Source organism: Heterocephalus glaber, unplaced genomic scaffold (assembly GCF_053883595.1).
Source record: "Heterocephalus glaber isolate CG9 unplaced genomic scaffold, H.glaber_assembly_v1.0 deba00001569, whole genome shotgun sequence".
NCBI classification, from domain to species: Eukaryota; Metazoa; Chordata; class Mammalia; order Rodentia; family Bathyergidae; genus Heterocephalus; species Heterocephalus glaber.
In genome coordinates this window covers 11,789,878-11,816,237 of record NW_028258354.1, presented here as the reverse complement: position 1 = coordinate 11,816,237, position 26,360 = coordinate 11,789,878, and the positions used below count along the sequence as shown (strand labels likewise).

Here is a 26,360-nt window from a genome sequence, read left to right as displayed (position 1 = left end):
AAGGTCAAAGTCAAGGAGACAGCAAGCTAAACTCTGACCTAGAGGCTCTAGAAATGAATCCACTTCGGAGCCATTGCAAGTTGTTGGCAGCATCAAGTTCCTTGGGATTGAAGTTCTGAGGTAGCCACTTCCTTGCTGACTGTCAGCCAGGGGCCATATTCTATTTCTGGAGAATGCCCACATTCCTTTTCACGTGGCCCACTCCATCTTCAAGACAGGAATGGTGCTCTGAGTCCTTTCCATGTTTTAAATTTCTCCGATTTCCTCTACTACCTACCTTGTCTACTGCTAGGTGGGGAAGTTTTCTACTCTTAAAGATTTGTTTGAGTACATTAGGTCCATCCAAGATAATCTGTCTTTTTTAAAAATCAGCAGTGACATATGTCATAATATAATCATGGAAGTGATGTATCATCACATTCACATGATTTAGGATTAGAATGTAGAATTTTCAGTGTGTAAATTAAGAAATTCTGCCTACCACAAAAACCACCTACCAAAATCAAGAAGATACAGAAACAGACTACGGAGTGCCAAAGTTAGAGGTCTAAATAACCATTTCCAGGTGACCAGCTAGACCAACACCAGTGCCTAGCAAAACATCTGCCATACAGTAAACTAATATGTATTGAATGTATGAGTTAATACTTTTTATAATTTCCTTTTAGCCTCATATCCAACTTTTGCATGTAATATCATCCTTCTCTGAATTTTCTTGGACAAATAAACGGATTTAGTATCTCAAAAATATATACATTATGGAGGAGCCTGCCCAGAGAGGAGCTGCAAGGGCATGCGGGCTCCCACCAGAGGCCTACCATTCCATCAGTGAGTGCATGCAGATCCTGGGGAGCAGCTGTGTGGCCTGGACCATCTTGGCTGCCAGCAGATCCCAGCCAGGGCTCTGCCCCGACCCCAAAGGCTCGGGCACACCTGCCCAAGCCAAAGGCCCACCCAGAAAGGGGGTTCAGGGGCACAGGAGCTTCAGCCAGAGGATCACCCTACCATCAGCCACAGCCAGGGACCCCCATGGAGAAGAGCTATACAGGCACCCAAGCAATACCCAGAGGCTCATCTGATACCATTGATAAGCGCAAGGAGACCCTATCCAAAGCCTGTGCAAACAGAAGCTGGACAGGCTCCAAACAAAGGCCCTCCCAGACAATAGCTACATAGGGCCCCCAGTGAGAGGTATGCCTAGATACCATCCCAAGTGTGCTCAGGCCCCAGCCAGAAGCCTGCTCAGACAAAAGGTCAGCTCAGGGATCTAGAAGGCCACCACTCTGAACCCAGGAATTGGTGAACTGGTCCGCAGCAGAGTAAAGGCTGCTCGGTGGCTTGCTGAGAATTCAAGATCACTGGATGAGCAAAAAAAATCACCTCAACAGAGACACAGCAGGCTGCATCTCTTGAAATGAGAAGACATGTAAATAACTCCCAAAACCAGACTTCCAGATCACCTAAGGGAGCCCCAAAGGGCAACAGGATGGAATAATCTGATACTCCCTGAACTGGGAACAAAAGGGGACCTGGAAAAAATGAAATCAGAAATAATTTCTCTGATAACAGCAGAGATTGTGCTCGTAGTGCAAGACGTGATTAATAAATCTAGAGAGGAGCTGAGGAACATGATGGAATCCCAACATAGGAAACAAATGGAATCCATAAAACAGATGCAAACAGATTTCCAAAAGATCAAAAACTCCACTGCAAGTCTACACAGCAGAATGAGCCAGTGTGAGGACAGAATTTCAGATATAGAAGATAAGATTGCAATTATTGACCAGGAAAAGAAAAATTGCTTTAAAATTGTAAGGGACCATGAGAAATCAATCCAACAGCGGCTAGACAATGCAAAGAAGAGTAACATAAGACTGATTGGGGTCAATGAAGAAACAGGAGAGAGTGCAGATGACATAAAAAATAACTGTTTACAAAAGTAATGGCAGAAAACTTCCCAAGCAGGGGAAAAGAACTTGACATACAGATAAGTGAGGCATGTAGGACTCCAAATAGCCTTGATCAAAAAAAATCTACACTTAGGCATATAATAAATCTGGAACAGACACAGATGGAAAGAAAAAGAAGAGCTGAAGAATATGATGGAATCCCAACACAGGAAACAAATGGAATCCATAAAACAGATGCAAACAGATTTCAAGGAGATTAAAAACTCCATTGAAAGTTTACGCAGCAGAATGAGCCAATGCGAGGATAGAATTTCAGATACAGAAGATGGGATTGCAATTAGAGACCAGGAAAAAGAAAAATTTCTCAAAAATAGTAAGGGACCATGAGAAATCAATCCAGCAGCTGCTAGACAATGCAAAGAAGAATAACATCACAGTGATTAGAGTCAAGGAAGAAACAGGAGAGAGTGCAGATAAAATAAAATAAAAAAAAACTGTTCACAGAAGTGATGGCAGAAAACTTCCCAAGCAGGGGGAAAGAATTTGACATACAGATAAGTGAGACATATAGGAATTCAACTAGCCATCATAAAAAAAATCTACACATAGGCATATAACAGTTAAGATTCCAGAAACCCCACAGAACAAAATTCTATAAGCAGTTAGGGAAAAGAAACAAATCACATACAAAGGAAAGCCCATCAGAACCACAGTAGACTTCTCAACACAAACCCGCAAGGCAAAAAGAGCATGGAGTGACATATTTCAAGTCCTAAAGGAAAACAACCTCCAACCCAGATGATATACCCTGAAAAACTATCTTTCAAAATTGATGGAGAAATAAGATATTTTCATGACAAAGAGCCCCTTAGGAACTTCATGAATACCAAACCAGCACTCCAAAAAAATTTAAACAATATCCTAGGAAAAGACAACAGGGATCACAACCCCAGGAAGCCCAGGAGAATGAATCCATCAGACACAACAAGAAATTAAATTCAAAGGGGTAGAATCCAACAAAAAGAAAAAGTCATGACAAGGATAAGTCAACACATATCAATTATAACCGTAATTGTTAAGGGTCTCAATTCACCAATGAAAAGAAATAGACTGGCAGAATGGGTCAAGAAGCAAGATCCAACAATATGCTTCATACAAGAAATACACTTAATTCAAAAAGAAATTCATAGACTGAAAGTTACAGGGTGGAAAACAATACTCCATGTGACAGGAACCCGAAATAAAGCAGGAGTCCTCCTTGCAGATTAAGTGGATTTCAAACCAACTCTGATTAAGAGAGACAAAGAAGGACACTACATCCTTGTAAAGGGAACCCTCCAAGAGGAAGAGATGACAATCATAAATATCTATGCAACAAACATTAGTGCACCCAACTATATAAAACAAATACTAACGGACATGAAAAATCAAATAACCACTAATAAAATAGTAGTGGGGGACCTCAATACCTCACTGTCACAAATAGATAGATCAACCAGACAAAAAATAAGCAATGAAATACTAGAACTCAATCAACCTCTTGAACACATGAACTTAACAGATGTTTACAGAGTGTTCCACCCCACAAAATCAGAATACACATTCTTTTCAGCTGCACATGGGTCATTCTCCAAAATAGACCACATACTCACTCCCAGAACATGTTTAAGTAAGTGCAAAGGAATTGAAATTATCCCCTTTATATTATCAGACCATAATGTGATGAAATTGGAGATCAATAGCAAAAGAAACCGCAAGAATTTTATAAACACATGGAAACTCCACAACGCACTTCTGAATAACCAATGGGTCACAGAGGAAATTAAAGAAGAAATCAGACAGTTCCTTCAATTAAATGACAAAGACAATACAATATATCAGAATCTATGGGACACAATGAAAGCAGTCTTACGAGGGAAATTCATAGCAGTAAATACTCACATTAGGAAAACAGAACAAGCCCAATTACACAACCTGATGCTAAACCTCAACTTCTAGAAAAAGAAGAGCAGGAAAAACCCAAAGCCCATAGAAGGGAGGAAATTATAAAGATCAGGGCAGAAATCAATGCAATGGAGACTAAATGAACAGTACAAAAGATCAATCAAGCCAAGAGTTGGTTCTTCAAAAGAATATACAAAATTGACAAACCCTTAGCCAACCTTATTAAAAACAGGAAAGAAAAGGCCCAAATCCATGCAATCAGGAATGAAAAGGGTGAAATTGCAACAGACCCAGCAGAAATCCAGAGGATCATCAATACCTACTTCCAGAACCTGTATGCCAATAAGATGGAAAATACAGAAGAAATGGACAGATTCCTAGATATGTGTGAATTACCAAAGTTGAACTAAGATGACCTAAAAATTCTAAACGACCCAATATCAATCAATGAAATTGAAAATGTAATTAAAAACTTATCAACTAAGAAAAGTCCAGGTCCCAGTGGCTTCACCACTGAATTCTACAAGACATGTAGAGAGGAACTCCTGCCACTACTGTTTAAACTCTTCAATGAAATTGAAAGGGAAGCAATACTCCTAAATTCATTCCTGGAAGCAAGCATCACCTTGATCCCCAAAGCAGAGAAAGACCCAACTGAAAAAGAGAACTGTAGGCCAAACTCACTAGTGAACATACAGGCAAAATTCCTTAATAAGATACTGGCAAATAGAATGCAGAAGAACATCAAGAAGATCATACACCCTGACCACGTGGGATTCATCCCAGGGATGCAGGGATGGTTCGACATACACAAATCAATAAATATAATACACTATATTAATAGAACCAAGGACAAAAACCATATGATCGTTTCAATAGATTCAGGAAAAGCATTGGACAAAATCCAACATGCATTTATGATAAAAACTCTACAAAACATCAGAATAGATCGACTCTACCTCAATTTGATAAAAACCATCTATGAAAAACTAACAGCCAGTATCATACTAAATGGTCAAAAACTGAAATCCTTCACACTAAAATCAGGAACGAGACAAGGATGTCCACTATCACCACTCCTGTTCAATATAGTTTTGGAAACATTAGCCACAGAAATTAGACAAGAGAAAGAAATAAATGGAATAAAGATAGGAAATGAAAAAGTCAAGTTGTCATTATTTGCAGATGACATGATACTCTATACAGAAGACCTTAAGAACTCCACCAAAAGTCTCTTAGACTTAATAAGCAAAATCAGTAAAGTAGCTGGATACAAGGTCAACACACAAAAATCAATAGCTTTCCTCTACACAAACAACAGACTCACTGAGAGAGAAATAGGAGTATCGCCTCAATGTGCATCCATTTAGCTATAAATATCTCTAGTTTCTCATTCTTTATGGCTGAGTAATACTCCATTTTATAAAAAAAAAACAGATTTTCTTTATCCAGTCTCCAGTTGATGGTCAATTGGGTTGTTTCCAAGTTTTAGCTACCACAAATTGTGCTGCTATGAACATGGGTGCACATATATCACTGTGGTATGATTCTTTTAATTCTTTGGGGAAGATCCCCAGCAGTGGAATAGCGAGGTCAAATGGGACTTCCAGTCCTAGTTCTTTGAGGTATCTCCACACTGATTTCCACAGTGGTTGCACCAGTCTACCCTCCCACCAACAGTGGAGTAGGGTTCCTCTTTCTCTACAGTCCCACCAGCATTTATTATTGGTTGATTTCATGATGGCAGTCATTCTTTCTGGAGTGAGGTGGAATTTCAGTGTTGTTTTCCTTTGCATCTCTTCAATGACCAGTGATGTTGAACGTTTTTTCAAATAACTATTTCTACTTCTTTGTGTGAGAAATGTCTGTTCATTTCAGATGCCCATTTTTGGATTGGATCTTTAAATTTGGGAGGTCTGGTTTTTTTAAGTTCTTTATAGATTCGAGATAGTAGACCTTTGTCTGAGGGACAGCTGGTGAAAATATTTTCCCACATTGTGGGTTGTCTCTTCACACGATTGGTGGTTTCTCTTGCTGTGCAGAAGCTTTTGGTAAGAAGAGATCCCACTTGTTGATTGCTTGTGCTAGTTCACGGGCAACTGAGGTTTTGTTCACAAAATCTTTTCCTACACAAACGTCTTCAAGATTTCTACCTAATCTCTGTTCTAGCCGGTTCAGTGTTTCTCCTCTAATATTTAGATATTTAATCCATATTGATTTTAGTTTAGTGCATGGTGAGAGATAAGAAACTGAAAATGTAAATAAGGACTAAAATGTATAATAGGTAATGTGAGGTAGGAAGAAAAGGGGCAAAGGGGAAGGAAGTGGGAGGGATAAGAGAAAGGATAGAAGGGAATGGGATTAATATGAGAAAATGGAAAAATAGGAACAAAATCTTTGTAGATAAGGAAGGATGGAGGAGTTGAAGGGAGGGTAGGGGAAGGGGGAAAAAATATGAGCCAAGATGGATTATGTAAAGGTACAAATTTCCAATGATGAATGTCATTATATTGTATACCTTAAGTGTGCCAATATAATTAATAAAAATATATATATATACATCATGTATAAGGCTCATCTAGAAGAGGGAAAGTAAATAATTTTCTATTTTTATGTCATCTCTGATTAACTGAGGGTAGCTATCTGTAACACTGTGCAGAGAAGGAATTTTAAATTGAACCAAACTTGGTGGACAGCGGCATTGTGATCTCCGAAACTACAGTTAATTGTGATTACTAACATGGCTGGTTACCATCCCACACCCTCTTAGAGATCAAGTGTTATTCTAGCCACTGGCCCAATTAATTAGTCCACTGATCATTCAGTTTCAGAGCCCTACTATCTGATAAATCTTGAAAAATAAAACACTTTATCATCATTTTGTTGTAACTAAAGGCTTATCTGCTTCTTTTACAGCTGCACACATTAATCTAGTTTCCACACCTTTCCAGAAAGACAACAAACAAGAGGGCATGGCCATGGTGCATGGATTATTTGGTTTCACAAATCTTTTTGGAAAAGTTGCAACACTGAAAAATAAGTACTTTTCACTTAAAATAAATCTAAGTGTCTGGTTATTCTTGCCTTAATACTTCTGTATTACTGAGCCAGGATTCTTCTCTGTAACCATTGGCTTGAGCTGAAACTTAGGCTGTCTTATTGAGTTGGGGCTGTTCTCTCTAGTTTGTTCAAATAATTTCCCGGCAAAGTTCACAGCATGCCTTTCCTCTCAAGCCTTTGAATTTATGATCTATTTTGTCTCAGTGAGCTGTCATGAGCAAGCTATGCCACTGACATACACCAGACACATTTGTGTCTTTTCATAATGTCAGAATTTATCAAATAACAATAAATTCACAAATTGCATCAATCTCACCAGCCTCATCCTGCTGAGTACTGTAGCTTTCACATGATAGCCTGTGAGCTGGGCAATCAGTTTCTTTTATTTAAATCTTAATTACTCATATCCATAACACTCTGGTCACACATCACACTTCACAGAATAGTATATAAGTCAAAGAGTGGCTAAGTCAGGGCCAGGGGGCTGCAGGTTTCCAAGAGGTTGAACTGAAAACAAAGGCAGAGAGCTCACAGAGATGTGAAAAAGTTACAGACAGCTGGTGTTGGTCACCTGTTGACCTTGTAGGGTTCGCCAGGTGGTCTGATGAGTTGATGGGCTCGTGTGTGTTTCTCCACCACGCCCAGTGCTGGGCACCCCTCCTTCATACCACCCAGGTGAAAGAATTGCATCAGTTTTGGTCTTGTGTGTCCCATAAGCTCATCGGCCTAGTGTTCTCTGCTACAGCTTTGATGTGCTACGCCCCATGTGCCACTGATTTAATTTGATGAGTTATTAGCACAATTTATTTATCAGTTTGTGCCATATGAGTGTGTTGTGCAGGTAGGGGTTATTCTTTTTACTAAGTTTGGTGTGTCCAACATCTGATGGCTCTGTTTGTACAGAGAAATTACCAATCACTCTACCCCAACATTTGGAGTCACTTGGGGCAAAGTAGAGCCTGAAAGCTACTGTTCTGTACAACATGGAGTAACTTCCAACAGGGTACTGCCTGCTCTGCCCACCTGCCTAGCTCCCAGTCTCACTTGTGTAGTCTCAGGAGTAGCGTCCCTACAGGAAATTCCTGTCTAAATACTCAAAATTCTTCTCTATCCAACTTCACCTTTCCAAAACAGGTATTTGGGGGCCCCCGGGAGGAAGGTGAAATTTTTCAGCAGAGTGGCAGAGATAAGAACTGAGATGTTCAGCTTAGTTTATGAGCAGTAGTGTAGCCCTCTCTCAGTGCCTTTCTGAGCCCTTATTTGCTCCATTTTATTCTCTCCTTGGTAGTATTGAGCCTTAGGCTCCCCTGATCATTTCCTTGGGCTTGGAGTCAGAGGAGGAGGGCAGTGTGGAAGGAGGAAGATACGTAGCTTGCAGTCTCATTCCTAATAATCTAGCTGTTACTTTCTAGGTTTAAGTAACTTGGATAGTCTGATTTTAGTGCAGGGGATACTCATAAACATTTTAATATACCCAAGTAGCAATACAAAATGCCATTCAATATCATTCAGGAGCTTCTTCTAAAGGTTAGTATCAGAGTAGGAGTAATTACAGATTATAATAATTTAATATCTAAATTTCCCCTATGAGGAAAATTATATTTGTGATTATATTTTAGATGCTGTCCCTTTTGATAGAATCAGAAAAGTCTTATAAATCTTTTGGATTGCTACTCCAGACTTGTAACGTGAGACCACACTGCATAATCGCCAAGGACTTTCTGGCTCTACTAGTCTGTGTTTGAATTTATTAAATTTATTATTTCCTTTAAAAGATTTGAGAAGTTATCATCACTGCTTTTTTCACTGATGTAACCATAAATCCTAAACCAAAATTTAATAAATAAAAATATTTCTGAAATAACATTTAACTTTATTTTAAACCGACTTAATGTGGTTACAGTTAAACCCACTATCTGAGAAAGGAAATAGCTCATTTGCTCATTAATCATATCAGAGCCAGAAATCCCACTGACAGTTACAAATTTCCCAAAGATAATTTCCTGGCATTCCTACAGTAGCACCAGGAGAACGTGTGCTGTGAACTCTTCCCTACAAGGGTTTTGATCCTGGCATTCTGAGACATTTAACAAATTAATGGAAAGTTGGTCAAAATTTTCTCATTTTCAGACAGTGTGTGATGCTTCTAAATTTAAATGTGTCCTTTAAGTTGCAAATTAGCTCCTTAATCGTAATATATTTTAGAAAGATGAAAAGCTGACAACTCTGTGAGGAGCCATTCTCTCATTGTGCAGTTAAGTTTCTTTGAGGTCATGTGTGTGGGTGTTAGTTTGGAATGACTTTTCATTTTGAGAACAATAGCAAACCTTTCTATTGATTATAAGGCCAGTTGGGGGCCATCTTTTGTAGACTGCCACCAGATCACTAATCAAGATTACATTTTTTTCTTGGTTGTATACAAATTTATAAAATGAGCTTCAAACAGTCTTTTACTGGGGAAAATTACTGTTTTCTATATCTTCCATTAGCCATTATAATATATAACCATAGCATATAATGTCCAGTGAAGTAGGAAACCAACATTCCCTGTCAGGCATGAAACTCTCCTGTCTGTTTCCCATGTGTTTTAGTGACTTCTGCCCAAATATCAGGTTGACACCAGTAGTCATGCTGTCAAGGGTATAAACTCTATTACTGCTTGTCTCTGTGGCTTTAACACTGCAAATAGCTACCAGATACCCCTGTCCGTTCACTCAGGAGGGCGCAGTTGCCTGATAGGATAATACCCACTGCAGTCACCACACCTGCTCCTGAATTCTTCCTATACATGACACAGGCTTCATATCACAATTTTTTTTTTTTTTTTGGTGCCGGGAATTAAATTCAGGACCTTGAGCTTCCCAGGCAGGTGGGGCATCTCTGAGCTACACCCTCGGCACAATGTAACTCCTACAATGCCTTTGTAAATGTCTTATACAGTCTTTATCTCATTCAGTGTAGTAGTCCAGTTATTTGTGTATGCAACTCTCTCTCCTCTATGAGAGTATAAGTTCTTTGAGGATAGACACTGTTTCATACACATACAGAAGATTTTTTTTTTTTTTTTTTGCACCAGGGATGGAACTCAGGACCTTGTGCTTGCGAGGCAGGCGGTGGCACCACTGAGCTAAATCCCCTGCCCCAGAAGAAATTTCTTGCTTGACTGAATAAATGAATAAATAATATTTGATATTGAGCTTATTTTCACCAAATTTAATAATATTCAAAATTTTACAAACTTTATCCTGTTTTGTCCTCATAATAACTTGCTAAGGAATTCAGGCTACCTTTTGTTTCTGGAGAGAGGTTAAAAGCACTGTGTTGACTGCAGGAGGCTGACACGTTCTAATGAGTGGAAGAATCCACACAACTTCTCCAGCAGCAGTCAGTTCCCATAAATCGGGTAGATTCATTTGCAATTTAACTGAACAAATCACATTTTCTACACAAAATATATATGACTGTATAGACTTTGTGGTCATCATACATTTAATTTTTTTAAATTTAATTTTGAATGTTGAGGATTTCATATCTAGAATATTACATAGGAACTTTGTGGTTATTGTTTGACTGTCTTAGGGAAGTTTTGTTTCTTCTCAGTGAACATATTGAGACTGCTTGTAGATAGAGCCTCCCTCCCAGTTCATTACTCCCTGTACAATATTATTTTCTTTTTAAATTTATTGTTTTAATTGACAAAAAAAATCGTACCTATTTACAATGCTATTTTTTACCCAGCTTCTATGGTCACAGACTATGGACTTTCACAGACTTCTCTTCTGCATTATACAAAGAATCTTTCATTCCAGGGCTTCTCATCAGTTGTCATTGGGACCTGTAGGTTCAAGAGGAAAGCAAAGATGTTTGCATTATAAATATTGTTTTATACATTTTTGACATAGGAAAGGAAGTTATTAAGCTAGTTTTAAAAATAAAAAAAATTTGCCTGAATGACACAATTTATAAATGTCAAACTCAGCCTTTAGTATGATGTGTTGCTATTAGTAGATTGCAGTAATAGTAATTTCCATTTACTAAGTACATGTAATGCTCAAGGGATTTTATAAATATTATCTTATTGCATTTTTACTCAAGAAATAAGGCTTGGTATCCCCATTTGAGAAATAGAGGAAATAAAATAACTTGCCTAGGAAGAAAATATGTCAGATTTCAAACTGTTTGCCTCATTCCAGAACCTTCGCCTAAAAGCAGTTTGACCAATTAAAATAGCTTTAATGCTACATTTGTAAGATAATTCTGAAAATCAAATATTTAGAATGGAACTCCTGATTTCTGTCCCTTCCTCTTCCACCTTCCCTATATCAGACAATAGTCCCTTCATCGAGCACTTCTTAAACCAAAAGCCTGGGACACACTCCTGCCCCACCTACCCTGGACACAAACATGGAACCTGACTCTTTTCTCTTGTTAGCCTACTGGCCTCCTGTTTTGCTTTCCACACACTTATTTGTGCCTCTCACTCACAGACTCCATGGCTCCCAAAGAACTGTAGTTACTTCCCAGCGTGTGTCTACCTCTACTCTTCATGTCATCTGCCTTCAAATCCATGTTCATACCGATCTTTAGAGAGAATAAATGGAGTCCTGGTGCTCCCATTCATTGTCTTCTCACTGAAGCTTGTCTTGTCTATGCATCCCTGTACACCTCTCCAGCTCCACCCTCTGGCTTCCTAGTTCTTCTCTTCCCTGCAACTAAAAGCTCTTCCCCTTACTGTATCCCCATACCAAGCAAGGGGCCTCAGGGTCCCTGCAAGTTCTGTTCCCACTGCCTAAGACATGATTATTCTACCCCTACACATGTGGAAGCACACACTCTTTACCCCACTCTTTTGTATATATCCTTTTAAAGTCTCAACCTAAATGTCACTTCCGTTGAGAAAACTACCTTTAAAGATACCTTTTCCAATTTAGGTCTCGTGTTCTACTCCTTAGGAAATCCTTACTTTGCCTTCACTGTAATTGTCATCATTATAATGCAACTTTGTTAGTAAGCTAATCTGCTGTCCTCCTTCACTAAACTGTAAATACCAGAACAGCAGAGGCAGGGATCTTATAAATATATATTTGCCTCTGTTCACACAGCATGTGCCTAATAAACAAAAAGATACACAGTAAATATTTGTTGAATGAATGAAATGCAGGCATCTTAAATCCAGTGTATCCCCTGCATTTCATATAAATTGAGAGTATTTACTCTTCCCTGGAGAACTTCAAAGGTAGTAGTAAAAGATGTGGTAAAGGCTTAAGTAAGCAATTTGTATTCATATTTTATATTCTTATTTATTCTGTCTTCTCTTCCCTTTCCCTTCCCTTTTTTCCTCTTTCCCTCTCTTCTTGTCTTCTCTCTTTCTTTTCAATTCCTATCTTTCTTTTCCATTTCCCTCCTTTCCCTTAAAGAATCATATCCTTCAATTGTAGATAAAAGCATTAATGTTCCAACTATAAAGTAGCCTCTTTCATTCTGTGTCCAGGTATTAGAAATGCCTTATTTTAGCAAAGTAGCATATGAGTCATTATAATAGTTTGTAATTAATAGCCATTATTACATGGCTTTTGAGAGGTTCCCGCTGTCTTATCCTGGCCAGTTGGAAGCTTGGTGCTCTGTAGATCATTTGAGCATCCCTGTCTCTCTTTAATCATAGCTGTTGCTGCTAATCTGAAATGTAAATCCATTGTATAACTCATACTTAGTCTCCAGCCAGTCAGTACTGGTAAGAAGGAGATTCTCTTTGGCATTTGTACCTGCAACTTCAGATAAGCATCATATCTTTGAACAGTATATTGAGATTTTAAATTTTCAGCTCACTGGGAGACATACATTCTGGCACTTTGAAGTTTGTCTCTCAAGAGACGTACTAACCCTTTTGGAGAATGGGAAGTTGTGGTATTCTTTAATTCACAAGAATTGGTTCCAGTCCTAAAGCAACAGTTCAGCTGGCTTCAGATAAAATCCCATTGGTTGTTGTCCTGTACACTTTGGTTTATCATTGTTGGTTGCCTGCTTCTTAAGACTCCTTTGAAGTTTCCCTAAGACCATATCTGAGATGTCTCACCCTGTAGAGACTCGCTTTCGGTGATTCTTGGTTCTCTTATTTATTTCTCAGAGATGATTTCCTTGTCTTTTATGCTTTTGCTGAGTTCCTTAAAAATAGTTTTATGTTGGGCCAGGGATTTAGCTCAGTGGTTCGCCACCTGCATCACAAGCACAAGGACCCGAGTTCAATCCCAGGTACGAAAAAAAAAGGAGAGGGTTAAAAATAGTTTTATGTTGAGTGATACATTTGTCTTGTGGAATCTGCTTCTCTGAAGTCTTATCCAAAACAAAATCTAATTGAAGACTTGGCAGCCTTTCCATCTGAATCCTCTTCACACTTGGAGGTGGCATGCAGGTTTTAGTTTGGACAGGCAAGCTGAAGGAATTATTTGGCAGAAATATTAAATATGCCACCTGTGATAAAAATAAAACATCAATTCAATGTTCATAATTTGTGTAGTTTAGATGTTCTGTTTATAGATTCTTTTTGAAATACTTTACCAAAGATATGGCTTCATTAGTTATAGATTATAAAATTCAGTCCATAGCAGTGTAGATAATCTAAAATTGCAGATAGGGTAATATTGAAATCATTCAGAACACTTAAAATTAAGTAAGTGAATCGACACGTGAAAATGTAACTAATGATACACCAGAAGCTGTCTGGTTCCCTCCCCCACCCCCTAACTGTCTCTCTGCTGCAACCTTCCCTCAGAACAACCTCCCTGCATCTCCCATTGATGCAATCACTAGCTTAAAGTTCTGGGGCATATAAATAAGTAATTTAATTTTTTAGTTTAATAGCCTTTCTCTAGCTTTCTCTAGCCAAGTAAAGAAGTAATTTTTCACATCAACTAGGAAACTAATTAAGCATCATAGATGTCATCAGCAAGCCCTTTTATTAACCCAAGAAAAAATAGAGGAGAGACTAACACTAATTTGTGCCAAGGATTGTGCAAGGCACTTTATACATTTTATTAGCTAAGCCCTGTGAAACACACATTTTTATCCTTATTTTTTACAGATGAAGTAACTGTGTTTTAAAGAGACTAATTATTTAAAGTCACATGAATCATGTAGTATAAACATAGGATTAAAACCCAATAGACTTCACAAATCTGATATTGTATCCATAGCAGATTGAGAGAAATTATAGCAGATGTATGAAATAGTAAATATTTTATAGATAAAAGTTTTGAAGAAAGCAGTACAAGTAAAGGAATGCATCCTTATATTTTCTAAATTTAAAATTCTTAATTTCAGGCCCAGGGATTTAGCTCAGTGGTTTCACTGCCTGCTGCACAAGTGCAAGGACCCGAGTTCGATCCCTGGTACAAAAAATAATAATAATAATTCTTAATTTGATGTGTGAAACCCAGTTATCACTTGAAAGTAAGAGTCTTATAGGAAGCATTTAAAAATAAAAGTACAATCTTATTTAAAATATAATAATTTTAGGCCTACACACATTGTTGAGCCCCACCTCCCTGCTAGAAATCTCAGAGCATCAAATATTTAACATTAAGTGCCTATGAAAGTTCTGAGTAAGAGGGAAGAAAGTGAGACAATGAATTAATTATCTACTGGGGATTAATCATTCAGGCATTTTTATTGATTCAAATTATGGTAAAGCTACTCAAACTAAAGGAGTAAGGCATAATTTTCCTGGAGTCCTCCTATCTCTTTTCATTACCCTCTTAGTATCTCAAATATACCTAGAGATCTTTGTACTATATCTGCAGCTCAAATTTCCTTAGTGAGTCACAAGGGCTAGAATCCAGCTTGCCTTGGAAGAAAAGAAGAAAATAAGTAGCCCAGGAAAAGGAACACAGGTATACTCTCAAAGTAAGGTCTGCATTTAATTCTTAACATAGTAAAGATGTCTTGAGTGATCCTACAGCATCATTAAAATCTCGACAATGAAGATTCCAAAATGGAACAATGTGGTGAAGGCTCTTTCCTTCCTTAACTCTGGATATGTACACAATATATGAGTTCTTTTTTATTACTATTATGAAATCCTTGAGGCAGTCTACTTTATAAAGAGAAAGGGTTTTTTGTTTGTTTGTTTGTTTATGTTTTGGTACAAGCGATCTAACTCAGGACCTTGTGCTTATGAGGCAGGTGGTGGCACCACTGATCTAAATCCCCAGTCCCCAAGAAAGGGTTCATTTATCTCTCATAGTTCTAGGGGTATAAGTGCAAGGTCAGTCAGCGTCATCAATTTGTTCTCTGGTGAAGGCCCATAGCAGATAACGTAGTGATAGAATGGTAAGCAATCACATCACTAGCCGTGAAGCCAAATAATTCAGGGGTCAGGCTCTCTCCGACAACTTATTGTTACGAGAACTCACATGAAGAGACCAGAATTCTCTTCCAAGAGGAGCATTCTCAGTGACCTAAGGACTCCCCCACTAGATTCCACCTCATAAAGTTTCCATCACCTCTCACAGCTCCACACTGGGACCAACCTTCCAATACATGAACCCTTGGGGAACAAACCACATCCAAGCCATAGTATGTGTAATGGCACTCCACATATCATCAAATTCCCAGAGAACTAGTTAGCTCTTCTCTCTACTATTTATATTTAGAAAAGTTTCTTTCTTTGGCCCTTTAAAGTGTTTTAGGAGTTGCCTCAATTCCTATCAGTGAAGATATAGCCCACAGTGGCATATATCCTATAGTGACATAATGTGCTATCTACCACTTTCAAATACCCCTCCTATAGAAAACCTGGTCAAGAAACAGATGCCTGGTGAAGACCTATCTCACCAAACAGGTGAAAATATAATGTTCAAAATATTTTCTAAAGTAACCTAAGGCTCCAAGGAGACACTGATCTAAAAATTGTTAATACCCCACCATAATCAAATATCAACCTCATTTACTTGGACCACTCTCCAATCTGAGGGGCCTTCAAGACATTCCTTACCAAACTCAGAGTGAACCCTCTGATACTGTACAACTTACTACAAACCAAGCATAGACCAATCATTCTCACCCCTCACTGCACATTAGTGTCACCTACAAAACTTTTTAAATCCCCAGGCTCATCTTAAAGAGTTTTGTGAGCAATAAATGATATATGTGAAAATATTTTGTAAACTGTAACTCACCATAAAATGTAGAGAATAGGGGCCTGGGATTTAGCTCAGTGGCACCAAGCCTGCCTTGCAAGCACCAGTTTGCAAGCACCTTAAAAGCACCACCTGAGTTTGATCCCTGGTACCAGGGGGGAAAAATGTAAAGAATAGTAAATAGTAATTTTTAAAATTTTATTTTATTGGTACATTTTAGGTATACAATATAATGACATTCATCATTGGAAATTTGCATCCTTACATAATCTCTCTTGGTTCTTATTTTTCCCCCTTCCCCTGCCCTCCCTTCAACCCCTCCATCCCTCCCTATTTACAAAGACTTTGTTTCCATTTTTTCATTTTTTCATATTAATTTCATTCCCTTCTTTCCTTTCCCCTACCCTTCTATTTCCCCTTCCCCTTTTCCCCTTTTCTTTCTATTTCAAATTATCTATTATACCTTTTAGTCCTTATAAATAGTAATTTTTAAATATTCACCCATCACTCTGGCTTATTTTAATTCTTTTTGTTCTGATATCCAGCTTATTTGTTATCTCTTCTAGCTATATGTCAAGTTTTTCTAATTGGAAATTTCACTCACTCAATGATTATAAGTGAGTGTTCTTTGAGGCCCCACTAGGTTCAAGACAATAGGCTTTGAGCTTGTTATTCCTGTGCAGTGGTCTCGTAGATCCATGCTAGGGGGCTTCTTGGTGCTTTGCTCTGGGATGTGGTCATGATTCCTTTGCTTCCTCACTGACATTGTTTTAACACATGATGCCCAAGTTGTTTCTTTTCTTAACCTAGGTATATCTTTTAAACTGGTATATTTGCCTAGTGTGTGTTTGTTTTCAATATTATGTCTGCCTCCTACAAAAATTCAAGGAGATTGGTTAGGAAAAATAGGTGTTTTAAAAGGCGAAAGATTTATACGATCTGAAGAGAAACCAGAGTATAAAAATAGGTGTTTTAAATATTTCAAAGTACAGTTTTGACAACTTCCAAGTAAATTGACTTTTAGGATAGCTGAGTGGTTGATATTCATTTATTTGATTTCAGGTCTGGATTTTGGAAAACTAGAATACATTGTTTTTGTACTGTAAACATATAGGATGTCAGAGGGACTTTCATCTTGCTATTGAGCCATTGACTCACTTTTCCTTCCCGGTCTTGGGAGGTTAAGCACCCTAAGTAGTAAGAATTCTTTTTCAGACACTTACTGGCAGACACTTACTCCTACGTTAGCAGTTTCTCTGTCTCAGCAGAGCTTCATGGAGAATCGTTTCATTTTCTGTGTGGATCACTTATCAAACCCAGAAAACTCTGATAGTGACTATTTTTAAACTGAGAGGGAATCAAGCATTTTGGAGAAGGATGACATAGAATATGATGGTTGAGCAGCAGCTATGTGTAATATGCCAAATATTTTTAATGGGGAAGACAAAGGATTTGCATTGTGGCAGTAAATATTTCTACTTTACCTTAAAAGTGGTACTGGTCACTTAAGTAATATATTGATTGGATTGTTTATACTTCTTAAATCAGATAAAGATACTAACTTTGAGTTTGCTGAAAGATTTCTCCTGATAGAAGTATACCCTCTTTTGAAAATCTTTTTATTAGTACTGTCAATGAAAATGGAACCTTCTAGAACTTGTGGTGTCTAAAAATATGTCCCAAGTCACTCTGCCAGAGCTCAGAAAGCTCTTTAAGAAATTTTCTGACCTGCCTTTTTATCCTCTACTCTAAAAGTTTAAAAATTCTTTACTATTTAATTACATTAACACCTTAGAAATTAGAGACTTTTATTAGTGTTCTACAAAGCATGCTTAAATATCCATAAAAATTATGCCAGCCTATCAAATTTAATACTGAAACCTGTCATATTAATCCTAACATGATTATTTCACATATTACTATTCCCTTGGCAGGCTCTTCAGTTTTCTCCCTTATTTAGTTACTGAGCTCTCGTTTCCTCTACCTTACATATACAGTAAAACACAAATCCACAAAGGGTTAAGAAGAGTCAACACCACCAGGAAGAACAACAAAACCAGAGAACTAACACTCTCAGATATCAAGATCTATTAAGAGGCTAATGTAATTAAAATAAGTATCACTGGCCTAAGATGGACAAAGAGAGTTCCTAGTAATATATGTATACATTTAGTCATCTGATTTATAACAAGTAACATTACAACGCAAAGAGGGAAAAAAAAAGATCTTTTCTGAAAATAATGATTGTTATATCTGCGTGGAGAAAATATATCTTGGGCCTATTCCACCCCACACAACATGTAGAAATCAATTCCCCAGATGGATTATTAAGCCAAACATAACGTTAAATTTTAAAAAGACTCTTGAAAAAGCATAGCAGAACTTCATAATGAGTTTTAAATGGGCAAACATTTTTTAAGTACAACATGAGTTATAACCCTAAAAAATGAATAATTAAGAACTTCTGTTCATCAAAAAGACACCAGTAAATATCTATAATGGTAAGTCATATATGAGGAAAATATATTTGCAAACCATATTGTCACTGATCATTCATATGAGAATATAGTTTTTTTTAATTCTTAAGTTGCCAGACAACTTAAGAGAAAATTGGGGAAAACATTTGAACAGTCTACAAAGGACAATTTTCAAATAGCCCATAAGTTTATGAAAAACTGTTCAACTACCTTAGTTATCAGGGAACTGCAAATTGAAACCAAATGATAATATCACTACACACACCACTGAAATGGGTAGGTGGAAAGACTGATGACAGCAAGAGGTGGAAAACAGTGGAGCAGCTAAAACTCTTCACTCCCTGCTGGTGGAAAAGTAAATGCATACAACTCTTTTGGAAAATTCTTTGACAGGTTCTATAGAAGCTGAGCACATGCATGCCCTATAGCCCAAAATTTATACCCCTGCTTCTGACTTCCACAGAAATACATACCCATGTCTACTAAAAGACATACTAGAGTGTTCATGGCAGCAATATTTGTAACAGTCACAAACCAAGAAAATATCTAAATAGATAAATTTAAATGGATAAATTATGGCGTATTCACCTTGGAAATAATATACAGCAATGAGGATAAATGATAGAAAACTACTACAACAATATGCATCTTTAAGCAAAAGAAGCCAAACTGAGCATATGTTAAAGAATAAGCAAGGTCAACCTATGCTGTTAGAGGTCAGCCTAATGGGTAGTTACCTTGGAATGGGGCAGTGATTTAAAGGAGTATATAGGAGAGAATTCTTTGGACTCTGATAATGTTCTGTTTCTAGATCTGGGTGTGATTACACAAATGTGTTCAATGTATGAAAATTTATTGAGCTGCAACTTATAGTTTATGCATTCTCTGTGCCTTTTTATATGTCAGTCATTCCAAAGCTAATAAAGTTACTAGGATATCCCTGCTGTAGAGAACGAGAGTCAGCAACAATGCTTTATCCAAACTCAATCAAGTATGGAGTGTGTTATGAGTTCCACATGCTTTGAACTCTTCCTGCAATACAATAAATGCTCCTGTTATCTCTTTTAACTCTCCAGAAAAGTTAGGAGTTAGGATGGAGCTCATGTAAGCATAGAAGTATTCTTTGATCTTTGATCTTTGATCTGAGTATTTCCTGAATATTATATTTTAAAAACAAAAATACTAGCTGGGCGTTTTGGCGCATGCCTGTGATCCCAGCACTTGGGAAGCTGAGGCAGGAAGATTGCCGTGACTTCGAGGCATCCTGGGCTACACAGTGAGTTCAAGGCTAGCCTAGGCTACATAATGAGACCCTGTCTCAAAAAACTAAAAAAAAAAAAAAAAATCACAATTTTTTAAAAAACTACAAAATTTGTTGAAATTTTTGCTTATCTGAAAAGGATTGAAACTATTAGAAGCATTACGTGAATATCATTAATCAAACTACAGTGGTACCTAGGTTCATGAACTTAATTTGTTCCATAATTCTGGAAAAAATGACACTTGATGCAGAGTTCTCAAAACCAAATTTTGTCAAATGCTTCTGTTTGCAAGCCAAATTGTTTGCAAACAAAAGCATTCATGAACCAAAGTACCACTTTTTAATAAATGGGTAAGTTGAAAAGTCTTTAAAAGGTACTTTTACCATGTGGTCTCTCTGCCATTCCCAGGAAATTCTAATCAAGAGTAGCACTCATTGAAATGCAGGGCTCAGTATTTCCCATGCAAACAGTCATCAGCGTATCTCGTGTAATTATGTAGCTCATAAATCAACACAGCATGCAAGGATTTCACTCGTGGTGTAAATATCTTAATGACTGAGATGTCTTTAACCATGAATAATTTATGCCTCCATGAACCATTTTTTTCAACCACACTTCACTTCAGCAGAATAAACTAATCATCTATCTAGGGATAGGCTCTTGGTTATTTCTTCCTGATTTTTCTTCTGTTTATTTTCCTCATTTTGACAAACTCCAATTTTTTCTCTTGCACTCTCTTAAATAGGAGTTGCCCATTCATCCACCCCATCTGCTTCTTTTTATTTTTCCCTTGCATCTTGTTAAACATCTTGGAATAAAGCTAGGGGGTTTGCAGTCCTACTTTTCATAAGGTCCTCTGTGAATGCAACTGGGTAGCAGCTAGGGAAACAGGCTTAACAACATAAGGTAGTGTGTACTCCTTGATGTTGTTGTGGGGAAATATTTATTATAGAAAGCAATTGCCAGAAAAGGCTAATAATCAATTAAATGTTAATGCTCTGTAGATCCCCTTCTGTGATGCAAAAAGTAACTGCCACATGGGTAATGCTGGAAAGCAGTACTTGCTAAAATAGTTTTGTTGTTTTCTAGGGCCAATTAAAATAAAATCAGCTGGAAAACATTGAGATCAAATTCTGTCTCATGTAATAAACTCATCCTGACCATGCCAACTCATCTTGCTCTACTGTTACTGCCATTCCCTTGACATCTGGCGTCATTATTTGGTAATAATGACTGCTTTTCTATAGCTTTCAAGGACAGGCAGCATTAGCTGAATTTCTGTGGATTTTTGACACTTTTGACACCTGCATAAAATGCCAGCATACCATCATCAACCTTATTGAAGTGTCTAACATCCACCTTCTGTTAGAAACCTAAGTGAGGCAACCAGTTTACCTTAGCATCTGTCTTTAGATAAAGTTGACCAATGCCCCAGTTTGTTCTCTTCTGGAGACACTGTCATTGATTTACTTTTCACTCTTGTTGCCTCAGCCTTGATCAGGGAACCCCCTCTGCATCCTACTATAAACATATGTGTAGGGCATTACCCATTGCATTATTTGACACCATCTGTGTATAAACCCTCCATGAGAGATATATCTTTCAGAGTTTCTTGCTAGAAGATCTAGCTACTGTGTATTTATAATACTGCTTACCTTTCTTTCCTTTTCTCTAGCTGGACAATTGTCTCTTACTTGACTAGCATCTTTGTTTCTCTATAGATTCGTTGCTTCTCAGAGAGAGGGATCTTCTACTGGTATTGAGTCACATGACAAGTTGGTGGCATAGTAAGGACCACCTTCCAGGCCTCCGGCCCTGAGCCGCACAGTCTCTTTCCTTAAATATGACATTAAATTTTACTTTTCTGGGAATTCTGAAGCTTTCTACTTTAAATTTAAGAGAACTTATTAATTGCACACTTGCTTCCCCATGCAAAAGTACTGCACTTACTATTCCTTTAATGCCTTAATAGGAAGGAGAGACACCTACTCCAGTTTCCATTGACTGAGGCATCTCCCTCCCCTCTAAAGCAATGGTGGCAAAAGATCTGGAATCTTTTCCCTCAATTTCTTTATATCCTTGCTCCTATCTTTCTTTCTAAAAGAAAAATTTAATATTAATTCTTCACTATATTTGAATCATTAAAATCATACAAAAATACAAGTTTCTATACTTTGACACATCTGGCAGTCAGGAAAAAGGAATAGCTTGATGACCTCCTTAAATACTCTGACACTTAATCATAATAAAGGCTGGGTATTCCTTATTCAAAATGCTTGTGACCCAAAATGTCTTAGATTTGGAATTTTTTCAGATTTTAGAATATTTGCATGTACATAATGACATATTTTGTGGGTGAGACCCAAGTATAAACATGAAATCTATTCATGTTTCATATATACCTTATACACATAGCTGAAGGTGATTTTATGCAATATTTTAAATAATTTTGTAAATGAAAACGAAGTTTCATGTTGCAGAATTTTCGGTTTGAGGTATCAAATGGAAAGATCAAGACATTTGGTGATAATTACTATGGAAACTTTATTACATTCATCTGCTAAGCAAAACAAACTTACTGAGAACCATGAGGAAAAACATAACTGATTGTCATCTCACAAATCTGTTAAAATCCAATAATACTATAGGAAGAATTCTGAGAAATAAAAAGTTGGTCATTTTAAAGTTCCAGAAACATAATGTGATAAAAGTGCCTGCTGGGTTAGAGGTCATGAGAGGCTTGACCAGAGCAGTACAGGCTGCCCAGGTGCTTGCTCAGGATGAGGACAGCCAGCCATGGGGAAAATAGAGGCATCAAGGGTGTGCCTGCCTCAGCAGCAGACAACTGTCTGTCAGAATTGAGAGATAGGCACAACTAAAGCAAAGCCTTTGGGGACTAACCAAAATTCTTTACTGGGAAACCCAATCAAGGCAGATGCATTGCAAACCATTGTTGCATATAGCACAGGGGCCACTCAGTATAGACTCCAGGGTGAGAGTAAGGAGGACCCTGGGCAGCACCCTGACCACATGAGGCTCTAGACAGAAACAAAGCAGGTAATGGAGAAGCAGAGAGAAAAGCAAGGTTATGTCATTGGCCCTAGACTGATGTCAGGAGGCCAGGGCACTTAATACAACAAGGTGAACAAAACCAGAGAGTAACCACCACCAAAGAGTTCGGCTCGTGAGTGAATTAACCACAGGCTCTGGGATGAACAGCCATATCACCTAAGAACCAGAAGTCCCTCTGGTTATGTTACGATATGGTTCCTCCCAGCTTATATTAATGAGACTCTGCACTGGAACTGATAGGAAATGATACAGGTTATAATGTTCCCTTCTTTAGGACTAAGTTATTTCAATATTATAGGAAACACAACATGTACAAGATCTGTAGCACTGAAATATGTATGTGGTTGCCATGTGTGTTCTCATCTTTACCTTATTGAAGAAACACCTTGTTTTATCTCAAACTGAAGAGAGCCCTCTCACATAGACCATTCATCTTCATGAATCAGTGCATACCACCTTAGCTTCAGCCATAGAAAAACAGATTTCCCGGTTCACTCTCTCTGCGTGTTGCCTTGGTGATGAAGATGTACTTGTGAAAAAACAAAATTGATTAATGAAATCTCAAACACTAGCACAGCAGAAAAGCAGAAAAATATAGACCAATATGTAGTCTTGAAAAATGGGATGACTCAAATAGTTGAGGTCATAGTGTCTCAATAATATTCTACATACATAGAAAAATGCTTTAAGTATAGATTGCATTGATTGTAATAAACATTGTGGAAAAATACCATTTTAGAGGTAAGCAGTTGGACTAAGAATGTTTTAGTAACTGTCTAAGGTCCCATAAAACCAAAGTATTGTGAAAATGAGAATTAAACACAAATGTTTTAACTCCATGTCCAGGACTCTTCTCCATATAACAACCCTTTCTTTTGGGATTTTTGTTTTTTGGTACTGGGGATCAAACTCAGGACCTTTCGTTTGCAAGGCTCTTTAGGGCTTTAAGAGACATTGAGAACTTTCTTATTTGTTCTTGCATTTATTCTACAACTGTTATTTATCTCCTGTGTGCTAATCATTATGGCAGGCACTGAGAACTCTGTGGTTGACAACACATAGTCTCTGCTACAAAACAAGCTCAAAATCTGGCAAAAGACAGAGATGTAATCCAAATTGACAATTATGAGCTGTGTGCTACAACAGAAGAACTAACACAGGCTTTAGGAGCACATGTAAAGAGCATCTTACCAAATTATGAGTTGGAGAAGCTTCCAGAGGAATTATTGCTTATACTGGTATCTATACTGGTCAGTAGGAGTTGAAGAAATGCATAATGTTCCAAGCCAAAACTAAAGCCTATATAAAGTCATTCCTGATCAGGAAGTGATGCTAAATCAAATAGAGAATTGAGAAAGTTCCAAGGGCTTACAAATTCCACTTAGTTTACCTATTCCCTTTTGACAAATTAGAGACATCATCCATCTATCCATCATCCATTACCATCCATCCATTCTTCTATTTATCCTTCCTTCCTTTTCCCTTTCATCCTTTCTTCAGCCTATCCTTTCTTTATCAACCTTGGCATCCATCTATTTATTTGTAATAGGTGCTAGATATTTATTGAATTGATTAATTAAATTTTAAACATTTATTGAGAGACCTAGTATGTGTGAGGCATGGTAGCAGTGTGAATGGCATAAAGATACATAAGCCATTACCTGAACTGGTGTGAAGGTTAAAATCTAATTTAAGTGATTAACATGTGCACATATTACTTTGATGCAAACTGGGTGGAACAGGTGCCCTAAGAGGTACCCTCAGGTACCACTGGCTGTGAGGATGATATATGGAAGAAATCTATGATATAAGGAAGAAAGCCCAAGTTTCAGGGATAAAATTAATAGGCTGACATCAGACTAAACGTTCTCTTTTTCTTTTATCTGTTTGCTTGTTTATTTTACTTTGTTTTATTTCCTGAAATTTGTTCTTTGACAGATACTGTGGCAACAGCATCCGGGCCACTGCTAGTTGAAGTTGCCAAAACTCCCGGTGCCAGCCTTGGGGTTGCTCTAACTACCTCGATGTGCTGTAACAAACAGGTCATTGTCATAGACAAAATCAAATCTGCAAGTATTGCAGACAGGTGAGTGTCATAGAAAGTGCCTCCTTTTCAAACTTACAGGTGTGTTTAAAAATTATATGTGTGTACTCACATATGTAATACATACACTCAACCTCATACATATCCACACAAACAGTGAAAATATAGCTGTCTTGCCATTTTACATAAGTGTCAGGAAAGCAAGCTAATGTTGTAGGGCTTAAAATTTTACCTATGTTATCAGCTACCTCATGATGTAATGTCACTTTATCCAGATGTTTGGTGTGACCCTTAGTGATAGGAGAAAAAAAAACAACAGCTAAACAAGTTTTCTTACTGTGTCCTGGGGTAATTGTCTCTTCTTGATATAGGATAGCTGAACTGACCTTTATTAAGTCCCATGGAGAGAAGTCATAGAGTTTCTTGAATTGTTAACAATTAGGTCCTGCTACAATAAAATTTTGTTCCTTTTTTTCTTAAATAAATAGAACACTATTTTTTAAATAGTGCAGTCTTTAAAGACAGACCTGCTACTGTCATAGTACATTAATATTATAGTTTCACAATCTTCAAGGATTCATTGAAACATCATTCATTCCAAAGTCACAATAAAAATAAAATTTATTTTCCCAGTTAATATTTTGGACTTGCAAGGTAAAAGGGAAAGGGAAAAAAAAGAGTGTCTTCCCACCTAATAAATTATTCTGCAGCTCCTGGTGAGAAAACTCCCAGTTTACATAGCTGAAACACTCCAAGTAAATCAACATGGATTAATATTTTTAGATGGAAAGGATGACTTAAAATGCTTTTATCTTGAGGAGTAGACCATTCAAACTGGAGATTTTTAGAAGTACCCAAACCACCAGTCTGTCCTGTGCCTTCTGGCCCATTCTGCACGTACCCTCGCCCCACCTGGACATTCTCTGACTGTGGTCCAAGGACCTGCAGCAGCCCTGGTCGTGATCAGTCTGCAGCTCCATGGTGGTCCTGCCCTCTGTGCAGTCATTTAGCAGTGGCAGCCATCGATCCAGGGGTGTCTCCAGCTCAATGGTGCAGGATGCTTTAATTCTCTCCCTCTGTTTTTTCCCATTCCACAGGGGGTAACCAGTTTAAGGAGCTGTCCACTTGACTGGTACGTCGGGATGCTGACTGCTGTGTTTGCTTTTCTCAACTCATCCAGTAGCCAGTCTCTTGAGTTCAGCAAGATGTAGCAGCTAGCCCCACCCCCAGCTTTCCCTTTGACTCACCATGCAGGCCTGGTTTTATTACTCACTCAACTCCTGCATAATTTTAATTGTCATTGAGAGCTTTTGTACTAATAACTGTTTAACTCTGAAATAACAAAATCATGCACAAAAATAAAATACTGGTGATCTGGGGGCTTATATGAAAGGATTCTGAGGAAGTAGTAACTGAATTTCCCCAACTTACTCCATTCACACATAAAAATGACCCTA

General features: G+C 37.7%; 1 protein-coding gene across 17 annotated transcripts in view; it reads left to right on the top strand.

The window, feature by feature from the left end:
- The window catches only part of Grip1 (glutamate receptor interacting protein 1), a 661,025-nt gene that overhangs the window by 538,737 nt on the left and 95,928 nt on the right, over positions 1-26,360 (top strand). For all 17 annotated transcript variants that reach the window (XR_015443415.1, XM_087192377.1, XM_087192373.1 and 14 more), the window contains one exon: positions 24,798-24,945. Coding sequence is in view for 16 of the 17 variants with exons in the window: in XM_087192377.1 (XP_087048503.1) it covers positions 24,798-24,945 (148 nt within the window). In the remaining variant the exon portion in view is untranslated. The remainder of the gene's footprint in view (positions 1-24,797; positions 24,946-26,360) is intronic.